General features: G+C 51.9%; 1 protein-coding gene across 1 annotated transcript in view; it reads left to right on the plus strand.

The window, feature by feature from the left end:
• Positions 1–10,006, plus strand: part of LOC140720199 (uncharacterized) — a 119,460-nt gene extending 109,454 nt beyond the window's left edge. The window contains exon 3 of the mRNA XM_073035085.1: positions 8,587–10,006. Coding sequence (XP_072891186.1) covers positions 8,587–9,885 — 1,299 coding nt within the window. The 3' untranslated portion in view covers positions 9,886–10,006. The remainder of the gene's footprint in view (positions 1–8,586) is intronic.
• The last annotated feature ends 1,844 nt before the right edge of the window (positions 10,007–11,850 follow it).

Consider the following 11,850-nt stretch of genomic DNA (forward strand, 5'->3'; position numbering starts at 1 on the left):
GAAGGGATTCACTCACAGCCTACCCACAGACACACCAGTGAGTTCACCGTGGGGAGATATCATTCTCCTTCTCTCAGTGTGGGAAGGGATTCACTCACAGCCTACCCACAGACTGGCCAGTGAGTTCACCGTGGGGAGATACCATTCTCCTTCTGTCAGTGAGGGAAGGGATTCACTCACAGCCTACCCACAGACACACCGGTGAGTTCACCGTGGGGAGATATCATTCTCTTTCTCTCAGTGTGGGAAGGGATTCACTCACAGCCTACCCACAGACACGCCAGTGAGTTCACCGTGGGGAGATATCATTCTCCTTCTCTCAGTGTGGGAAGGGATTCACTCACAGCCTACCCACAGACACACCAGTGAGTTCACCGTGGGGAGATATCATTCTCCTTCTCTCAGTGTGGGAAGGGATTCACTCACAGCCTACCCACAGACTGGCCAGTGAGTTCACCGTGGGGAGATATCATTCTCCTTCTCTCAGTGTGGGAAGGGATTCACTCACAGCCTACCCACAGACTGGCCAGTGAGTTCACCGTGGAGAGATATCATTCTCCTTCTCTCTGTGTGAGGGAGGGGATTCACTCACAGCCTACCCACAGACTGGCCAGTGAGTTCACCGTGGGGAGATATCATTCTCCTTCTCTCAGTGTGGGAAGGGATTCACTCACAGCCTACCCACAGACTGGCCAGTGAGTTCACCGTGGGGAGATATCATTCTCCTTCTCTCAGTGTGGGAAGGGATTCACTCACAACCTTACCACAGACACACCTGTGAGTTCACCGTGGGGAGATATCATTCTTCTTCTCTCAGTGTGGGAAGGGATTCTCTCACAGCCTACCCACAGACAGGCCAGTGAGTTCACCGTGGGGAGATATCATTCTCCTTCTCTCAGTGTGGGAGGGGATTCACTCACAGCCTACCCACAGACAGGCCAGTGAGTTCACCGTGGGGAGATATCATTCTCCTTCTCTCAGTGTGGGAAGGGATTCTCTCACAGCCTACCCACAGACTGGCCAGTGAGTTCACCGTGGGGAGATATCATTCTCCTTCTCTCTGTGTGAGGGAGGGGATTCACTCACAGCCTACCCACAGACAGGCCAGTGAGTTCACCGTGGGGAGATATCATTCTCCTTCTCTCAGTGTGGGAAGGGATTCACTCACAGCCTACCCACAGACTGGCCAGTGAGTTCACCGTGGGGAGATATCATTCTCCTTCTCTCTGTGTGGGAGGGGATTCACTCACAGCCTACCCACAGACAGGCCAGTGAGTTCACCGTGCGGAGATATCATTCTCCTTCTCTCAGTGTGGGAAGGGATTCACTCACAGCCTGCCCACAGACACGCCAGTGAGTTCAACGTGGGGAGATATCATTCTCCTTCTCTCAGTGTGGGAAGGGATTCACTCACAGCCTACCCACAGACACGCCAGTGAGTTCACCGTGGGGAGATATCATTCTCCTTCTCTCAGTGTGGGAAGGGATTCACTCACAGCCTACCCACTGACAGGCCAGCGAGTTCACCGTGGGGAGATATCATTCTCCTTCTCTCAGTGTGGGAGGGGATTCACTCACAGCCTACCCACAGACTGGCCAGTGAGTTCACCGTGGGGAGATACCATTCTCCTTCTCTCAGTGAGGGAAGGGATTCACTCACAGCCTACCCACAGACACACCAGTGAGTTCACCGTGGGGAGATATCATTCTCCTTCTCTCAGTGTGGGAAGGGATTCACTCACAGCCTACCCACAGACTGGCCAGTGAGTTCACCGTGGGGAGATATCATTCTCTTTCTCTCAGTGTGGGAAGGGATTCACTCACAGCCTACCCACAGACACGCCAGTGAGTTCACCGTGGGGAGATATCATTCTCCTTCTCTCAGTGTGGGAAGGGATTCACTCACAGCCTACCCACAGACACACCAGTGAGTTCACCGTGGGGAGATATCATTCTCCTTCTCTCAGTGTGGGAAGGGATTCACTCACAGCCTACCCACAGACAGGCCAGTGAGTTCACAGTGGGGAGATATCATTCTCCTTCTCTCAGTGTGGGAAGGGATTCACTCACAGCCTACCCACAGACACACCAGTGAGTTCACCGTGGGGAGATATCATTCTCCTTCTCTCAGTGTGGGAAGGGATTCACTCACAGCCTACCCACAGACACACCAGTGAGTTCACCGTGGGGAGATATAATTCTCCTTCTCTCAGTGTGGGAAGGGATTCTCTCACAGCCTACCCACAGACAGGCCAGTGAGTTCACCGTGGGGAGATATCATTCTCCTTCTCTCAGTGTGGGAGGGGATTCACTCATAGCCTACCCACAGACACACCAGTGAGTTCACCGTGGGGAGATATCATTCTCCTTCTCTCAGTTTGGGAAGGGATTCTCTCACAGCCTACCCACAGACTGGCCAGTGAGTTCACCGTTGGGACATATCATTCTCCTTCTCTCAGTGTGGGAAGGGATTCACTCACAGCCTACCCACAGACAAACCAGTGAGTTCACCGTGGGGAGATATCATTCTCCTTCTCTCAGTGTGGGAAGGGATTCTCTCACAGCCTACCCACAGACAGGCCAGTGAGTTCACCGTGGGGAGATATCATTCTCCTTCTCTCAGTGTGGGAGGGGATTCACTCACAGCCTACCCACAGACACACCAGTGAGTTCACCGTGGGGAGATATCATTCTCCTTCTCTCAGTGTGGGAAGGGATTCACTCACAGCCTACCCACAGACTGGCCAGTGAGTTCACCGTGGGGAGATATCATTCTCCTTCTCTCAGTGTGGGAAGGGATTCACTCACAACCTTACCACAGACACACCTGTGAGTTCACCGTGGGGAGATATCATTCTCCTACTCTCAGTGTGGGAAGGGATTCTCTCACAGCCTACCCACAGACAGGCCAGTGAGTTCACCGTGGGGAGATATCATTCTCCTTCTCTCAGTGTGGGAGGGGATTCACTCACAGCCTACCCACAGACACACCAGTGAGTTCACCGTGGGGAGATATCATTCTTCTTCTCTCAGTGTGGGAAGGGATTCTCTCACAGCCTACCCACAGACTGGCCAGTGAGTTCACCGTGGGGAGATATCATTCTCCTTCTCTCTGTGTGAGGGAGGGGATTCACTCACAGCCTACCCACAGACACACCAGTGCGTTCACCGTGGGGAGATATCATTCTCCTTCTCTCGGTGTGGGAAGGGATTCACTCACAGCCTACCCACAGACTGGCCAGTGAGTTCACCGTGGGGAGATACCATTCTCCTTCTCTCAGTGAGGGAAGGGATTCACTCACAGCCTACCCACAGACACACCGGTGAGTTCACCGTGGGGAGATATCATTCTCTTTCTCTCAGTGTGGGAAGGGATTCACTCACAGCCTACCCACAGACACGCCAGTGAGTTCACCGTGGGGAGATATCATTCTCCTTCTCTCAGTGTGGGAAGGGATTCACACACAGCCTACCCACAGACACACCAGTGAGTTCACCGTGGGGAGATATCATTCTCCTTCTCTCAGTGTGGGAAGGGATTCACTCACAGCCTACCCACAGACTGGCCAGTGAGTTCACCGTGGGGAGATATCATTCTCCTTCTCTCAGTGTGGGAAGGGATTCACTCACAGCCTACCCACAGACTGGCCAGTGAGTTCACCGTGGGGAGATATCATTCTCCTTCTCTCTGTGTGAGGGAGGGGATTCACTCACAGCCTACCCACAGACAGGCCAGTGAGTTCACCGTGGGGAGATATCATTCTCCTTCTCTCAGTGTGGGAAGGGATTCACTCACAGCCTACCCACAGACTGGCCAGTGAGTTCACCGTGGGGAGATATCATTCTCCTTCTCTCAGTGTGGGAAGGGATTCACTCACAACCTTACCACAGACACACCTGTGAGTTCACCGTGGGGAGATATCATTCTCCTTCTCTCAGTGTGGGAAGGGATTCTCTCACAGCCTACCCACAGACAGGCCAGTGAGTTCACCGTGGGGAGATATCATTCTCCTTCTCTCAGTGTGGGAGGGGATTCACTCACAGCCTACCCACAGACAGGCCAGTGAGTTCACCGTGGGGAGATATCATTCTCCTTCTCTCAGTGTGGGAAGGGATTCTCTCACAGCCTACCCACAGACTGGCCAGTGAGTTCACCGTGGGGAGATATCATTCTCCTTCTCTCTGTGTGAGGGAGGGGATTCACTCACAGCCTACCCAAAGACAGGCCAGTGAGTTCACCGTGGGGAGATATCATTCTCCTTCTCTCAGTGTGGGAAGGGATTCACTCACAGCCTACCCACAGACTGGCCAGTGAGTTCACCGTGGGGAGATATCATTCTCTTCTCTCTGTGTGGGAGGGGATTCACTCACAGCCTACCCACAGACAGGCCAGTGAGTTCACCGTGCGGAGATATCATTCTCCTTCTCTCAGTGTGGGAAGGGATTCACTCACAGCCTGCCCACAGACACGCCAGTGAGTTCAACGTGGGGAGATATCATTCTCCTTCTCTCAGTGTGGGAAGGGATTCACTCACAGCCTACCCACAGACACGCCAGTGAGTTCACCGTGGGGAGATATCATTCTCCTTCTCTCAGTGTGGGAACGGATTCACTCACAGCCTACCCACAGACAGGCCAGCGAGTTCACCGTGGGGAGATATCATTCTCCTTCTCTCAGTGTGGGAGGGGATTCACTCACAGCCTACCCACAGACTGGCCAGTGAGTTCACCGTGGGGAGATACCATTCTCCTTCTCTCAGTGAGGGAAGGGATTCACTCACAGCCTACCCACAGACACACCAGTGAGTTCACCGTGGGGAGATATCATTCTCCTTCTCTCAGTGTGGGAAGGGATTCACTCACAGCCTACCCACAGACTGGCCAGTGAGTTCACCGTGGGGAGATATCATTCTCTTTCTCTCAGTGTGGGAAGGGATTCACTCACAGCCTACCCACAGACACGCCAGTGAGTTCACCGTGGGGAGATATCATTCTCCTTCTCTCAGTGTGGGAAGGGATTCACTCACAGCCTACCCACAGACACACCAGTGAGTTCACCGTGGGGAGATATCATTCTCCTTCTCTCAGTGTGGGAAGGGATTCACTCACAGCCTACCCACAGACAGGCCAGTGAGTTCACAGTGGGGAGATATCATTCTCCTTCTCTCAGTGTGGGAAGGGATTCACTCACAGCCTACCCACAGACACCCCAGTGAGTTCACCGTGGGGAGATATCATTCTCCTTCTCTCAGTGTGGGAAGGGATTCACTCACAGCCTACCCACAGACACACCAGTGAGTTCACCGTGGGGAGATATAATTCTCCTTCTCTCAGTGTGGGAAGGGATTCTCTCACAGCCTACCCACAGACAGGCCAGTGAGTTCACCGTGGGGAGATATCATTCTCCTTCTCTCAGTGTGGGAGGGGATTCACTCATAGCCTACCCACAGACACACCAGTGAGTTCACCGTGGGGAGATATCATTCTCCTTCTCTCAGTTTGGGAAGGGATTCTCTCACAGCCTACCCACAGACTGGCCAGTGAGTTCACCGTTGGGACATATCATTCTCCTTCTCTCAGTGTGGGAAGGGATTCACTCACAGCCTACCCACAGACACACCAGTGAGTTCACCGTGGGGAGATATCATTCTCCTTCTCTCAGTGTGGGAAGGGATTCTCTCACAGCCTACCCACAGACAGGCCAGTGAGTTCACCGTGGGGAGATATCATTCTCCTTCTCTCAGTGTGGGAGGGGATTCACTCACAGCCTACCCACAGACACACCAGTGAGTTCACCGTGGGGAGATATCATTCTCCTTCTCTCAGTGTGGGAAGGGATTCACTCACAGCCTACCCACAGACTGGCCAGTGAGTTCACCGTGGGGAGATATCATTCTCCTTCTCTCAGTGTGGGAAGGGATTCACTCACAACCTTACCACAGACACACCTGTGAGTTCACCGTGGGGAGATATCATTCTCCTTCTCTCAGTGTGGGAAGGGATTCTCTCACAGCCTACCCACAGACAGGCCAGTGAGTTCACCGTGGGGAGATATCATTCTCCTTCTCTCAGTGTGGGAGGGGATTCACTCACAGCCTACCCACAGACACACCATTGAGTTCACCGTGGGGAGATATCATTCTTCTTCTCTCAGTGTGGGAAGGGATTCTCTCACAGCCTACCCACAGACTGGCCAGTGAGTTCACCGTGGGGAGATATCATTCTCCTTCTCTCTGTGTGAGGGAGGGGATTCACTCACAGCCTACCCACAGACAGGCCAGTGAGTTCACCGTGGGGAGATATCATTCTCCTTCTCTCAGTGTGGGATGGGATTCACTCACAGCCTACCCACAGACTGGCCAGTGAGTTCACCGTGGGGAGATATCATTCTCCTTCTCTCAGTGTGGGAGGGGATTCACTCACAGCCTACCCACAGACTGGCCAGTGAGTTCACCGTGGGGAGATATCATTCTCCTTCTCTCAGTGTGGGAAGGGATTCACTCACAGCCTACCCATAGACAGGCCAGTGAGTTCACCGTGGGGAGATATCATTCTCCTTCTCTCAGTGAGGGAAGGGATTCACTCACAGCCTACCCACAGACTGGCCAGTGAGTTCACCGTGGGGAGATACCATTCTCCTTCTCTCAGTGAGGGAAGGGATTCACTCACAGCCTACCCACAGACACACCAGTGAGTTCACCGTGGGGAGATATCATTCTCCTTCTCTCAGTGTGGGAAGGGATTCACTCACAGCCTACCCACAGACTGGCCAGTGAGTTCACCGTGGGGAGATATCATTCTCTTTCTCTCAGTGTGGGAAGGGATTCACTCACAGCCTACCCACAGACACGCCAGTGAGTTCACCGTGGGGAGATATCATTCTCCTTCTCTCAGTGTGGGAAGGGATTCACTCACAGCCTACCCACAGACACACCAGTGAGTTCACCGTGGGGAGATATCATTCTCCTTCTCTCAGTGTGGGAAGGGATTCACTCACAGCCTACCCACAGACAGGCCAGTGAGTTCACCGTGGGGAGATATCATTCTCCTTCTCTCAGTGTGGGAAGGGATTCACTCACAGCCTACCCACAGACACACCAGTGAGTTCACCGTGGGGAGATATCATTCTCCTTCTCTCAGTGTGGGAAGGGATTCACTCACAGCCTACCCACAGACACACCAGTGAGTTCACCATGGGGAGATATAATTCTCCTTCTCTCAGTGTGGGAAGGGATTCTCTCACAGCCTACCCACAGACAGGCCAGTGAGTTCACCGTGGGGAGATATCATTCTCCTTCTCTCAGTGTGGGAGGGGATTCACTCATAGCCTACCCACAGACACACCAGTGAGTTCACCGTGGGGAGATATCATTCTCCTTCTCTCAGTTTGGGAAGGGATTCTCTCACAGCCTACCCACAGACTGGCCAGTGAGTTCACCGTTGGGACATATCATTCTCCTTCTCTCAGTGTGGGAAGGGATTCACTCACAGCCTACCCACAGACACACCAGTGAGTTCACCGTGGGGAGATATCATTCTCCTTCTCTCAGTGTGGGAATGGATTCTCTCACAGCCTACCCACAGACAGGCCAGTGAGTTCACCGTGGGGAGATATCATTCTCCTTCTCTCAGTGTGGGAGGGGATTCACTCACAGCCTACCCACAGACACACCAGTGAGTTCACCGTGGGGAGATATCATTCTCCTTCTCTCAGTGTGGGAAGGGAGTCTCTCACAGCCTACCCACAGACTGGCCAGTGAGTTCACCGTTGGGACATATCATTCTCCTTCTCTCAGTGTGGGAAGGGATTCACTCACAGCCTACCCACAGACAGGCCAATGAGTTCACCGTGGGGAGATATCATTCTCCTTCTCTCAGTGTGGGAGGGGATTCACTCTCAGCCTACCCACAGACAGACCAGTGCGTTCACCGTGGGGAGAGGCCATTCACCTGCTCTGTTTGAGGGAGGGGAACTACTCAGTCATCCAGTCTGAAGATACATCAGCAAGTTCACACCACAGTGAGATGCTCCACCTGTTCTGACTGTGGGAAGCAATTCATTCCATTGTCGATGCTGAAGATATCTGCTAAAGTTCACCAGTGAGAGGACATTGACCTGCTCGGATGGTGGGAAGACATTCACATGCTCAACCAGACCACAGTGACACCAATGAGACCAGTGACACCGGAGAGAAGCCATTCTCCTGCTCTGAATATGGGAACGGGTTCACTCAATCATCTCAACTGAATGAACAGCAGCGAGTTCACACTGAGAAGAGGCCATTCACCTGCTCAGACTGTGGGAAGAGAATCACTCACTCGTCCACGCTACATAGACACCAGAGAGTCCACACTGGGGAGAGGCCATTCACCTGCTCAGACTGTGGGAAGAGAATCACTCACTCGTCCAACCTACACAGACACCAGCGAGTCCACACTGGGGAGAGGCCATTCACCTCCTCAGACTGTGGGAAGAGAATCACTCACTCGTCCACACTACATAGACACCAGCGAGTCCACACTGGGGAGGGGCCATTCACCTGCTCAGACTGTGGGAAGGGATTTACTCACTCGTCCAACCTACAGAGACACCAGCGAGTTCACACGAGGGAGATGCCATTCACAAGCTCAGACTGTGGGAAGGGTTTCACCCAGTCATCTCAACTGAAGTCACATCAGCGAGTCCACACTGGGGAGAAGCCGTTCACTTGCTCAGACTGTGGGAAAGGATTCGCTCGGTCATCTGAACTGAAGGTACATCAGCGAGTTCACACTGGGGAGATTCCATTCACCTGCTCAGACTGTGGGAAGGGATTTACTCACTCGTCCAACCTACACAGACACCAGCGAGTCCACACTGGGGAGAAGCCATTTATCTGCTCTGAATGTGGGAAGGTATTTGCTCAGTCATCTGAACTGAAGTCCAATCAGCGAGTCCACACTGGGGAGAAGCCGTTCACTTGCTCAGAATGTGGGAAAGGATTCGTTCGGTCATCTGTTCTGAAGTCACATCAGCGAGTTCATCCTCGGGAGATGCCATTCACCTGCTTAAACTGTGGGAAGGGATTCACTCACTCGTCCAACCTACAGAGACATCAGCGAGTCCACACTAGGGAGAAGCCATTCACCTGCTCTGAATGTGGGAAAGGATTCGCTCTGTCTTCTGAACTAAAGGTACATCAGCGAGTCCACACTGGTGAGAGGCCGTTCAGCTGCTCAGAATGTGGGAAAGGATTCATTCGTTCATCTCAACTCCTGAGACACCAGCAAATTCACACTGGGGAGAAACCATTCATCTGCTCAGAATGTGGGAAGGGATTCACTGATTCAGTTCATCTGAAAGAACATCAGTTTGATCACACTGTGGAGAGGCCGTTCACCTGCTCAGACTGTGGGAAAGGATTCACTCGGCGTTTTAGTCTATTAACGCACCAGTTAGATCACAGTGAGGAAAAACCATTCACATGCTCTGAATGTGGGAAAGGATTCATCCAGTCATCTCAACTGAAGGAGCAACAGCGAATCCACACTGGGAAGAAGCCGTTCGTCTGCTCTGAATGTGGGATGGGATTCACTCAGTCATCTCAACTGAAGTTACATCAGCGAGTTCACACTGGGGAGAGGCCATTCATCTGCTCTGAATGTGGGAAAGGATTCAGTCGTTCATCTCAGCTCTTGAGACACCAGCGAATTCACACTGGGGAGAAACCATTCATCTGCCCAGAATGTGGGAAGGGATTCACCGATTCAGCTCAGCTGAAAGAACATCAGCTTGTTCACACTGGGGAGAGGCCGTTCACCTGCTCTGAATGTGGGAAAGGATTCAGTCGTTCATCTCAGCTCTCGAGACATCAGCAAACTCACACTGGGGAGAAACCATTGTGAGGAAATGCGGATATATAACAAATCATTTTGAACCCAAGTAACCTCCAGCTAAAAGAATAATTGGGACTGAACAGGAATTTTTGAACTAAAGTAAACTCTGTCTTCATCAGTTAGGAAAGTAAACGGCTTATACTGGTTTCCTTTTAATTGTCAGAGGGACATTGAGAATTTGATAATGTATGTTGTACCCGTGTTTGAGTAAGCACTCATCGATAAGGACAGCAATGAACATCTGTCTGGAATGAAGTCAGGACCTTGCAAAGGGAATAGCTGATAAGGACTGGACTGTATATCCATCTGTATTCAAGCCTTGAGTTAGTGCACTCTGTTATCTAAGACCTTAAGTTTTGCACTAACAGACTTGGTTCTAATAGCAGCTTGCAACAGTGACGTATGGGACTTAGTATGTATAAATATACTGCTGTAACCTGACTGAGAGAGTGCACTTGTCAGATGGTTGGCAGCACTGACATGCCTTCCCTTTGATAACTGGGTCTCAAACTCTTGCAAGAGAATCCAATAAACTGTGGTGCCTAGAGGAAACTGGTCTCCCGAGTTTTATTCAGATTCGACTTTAACATTGGGTGTCACGAACAGGATCCCAATACAGAGAGTGCGAAGCAGACAGACTGAGTAAGCGGCCGGACCACTCCGGGGCTGCGGAGACCGACCGGGCGCCCAACGGGTATTTCACCTTTTGTCGCTCTCCGTCAGTTCCTTTGGAGGTACGGTTCTTCGCCGAGGGCTGCTTGCATACCTTGACAGGATCGGGAAAGTATCTGTCGGAAGACTTGTAGAAAGTAGGCAAATTTTATTAATTGAGTAGGAGTCGGATCCTGGTAAATATATTAATTGAGCAGAAGAAGGTACCAGGTAAATTTTACTAACTGGGCAGGAGACAGACGTGCTGGGTAAATTTATCAATTGAGCACGTGGTGCCCGCTGGGTGAATTTATCTGATTGTTAATCGAGCAGGAGGCTTCGTGCTGGGTAAATTACTTAGAGAGCATGGAGTCGAGTGATACGAGTGGGCCGAGAGCAGCCCTACACAATGTGTGTGAGAGTTTTCCAGACAAGGAAAAAGATTTGTGAATGTTGACCGCAGCGCAGAATAAAAAGATTGGGGGGGGGGGGGGGATGTGGCCACTGAGCGGGAGCCTGCGATATCACCTCTTGAGAACAAGCAGTAAATTTGATATGGAAGATGAACTGTGGGAAAAAGTGGAAATTGTTGAAAAGGCAATGGAAGGATAAGGCAGATGCAAAGTGGAACAGTACATGATTAGCAAGTTGGAGGGATAATGCGTGTGACAAAGGGAGAGAGGTACGTACTGCAGAAGACACTAAAGGCGGAGTGTGAATGGGCGAATGTGCGCCGAAAGCGAGAGCAGGAAAAACAACGTCAGCAAACCAAGGCCGGCCTAGATAGGAGAGAAGGGCAGGAACGTCAGTCTGAAGTTCGAACTGACAGGGAAACAAGGGATCCCGAACCCATGTCTGGGATACAGATCCTGTTTGAGGACGGTGACCGTGATGAGGAGTGGGCACCCACCGTACTCCCCCCACCTTACCAGGGGCCGAGTGCACCCAGTGCTCCCGAACCCCAATCCTCCCAGTACTCAGATACGGTGGCCGCTCGGGTAAAACAGCGGCAGCGGGGAAGGGGAGGCTCTCTATATCCTCAGATCCAGAAAGGGAATACAGAGGATTATTCCGAGACAGGGAGGGGAGAATCCACTGAAACCCCAGAGTTAATGGCTCCACAGAGACAATTGCCCACCCGAATGCTGCCTAATCCATGAGCAGCGGAGGAGGGACAGCTCTCAGTGATTCCTGTGTATGCACCCTGGAAGCCTCAAAAGATGACTGGAGAGGTTAAAGGAAAAGAGGGCAGTGCATTACTGGCCGAAGTTCCAGGTTTCCTTTGGTGACAGACAGGATTAGTGCTTCCCCATACCACCATTA

The sequence above is a fragment of the Hemitrygon akajei genome, unplaced genomic scaffold (genome assembly GCF_048418815.1).
Source record: "Hemitrygon akajei unplaced genomic scaffold, sHemAka1.3 Scf000038, whole genome shotgun sequence".
In the NCBI taxonomy this organism is placed as follows: Eukaryota; Metazoa; Chordata; class Chondrichthyes; order Myliobatiformes; family Dasyatidae; genus Hemitrygon; species Hemitrygon akajei.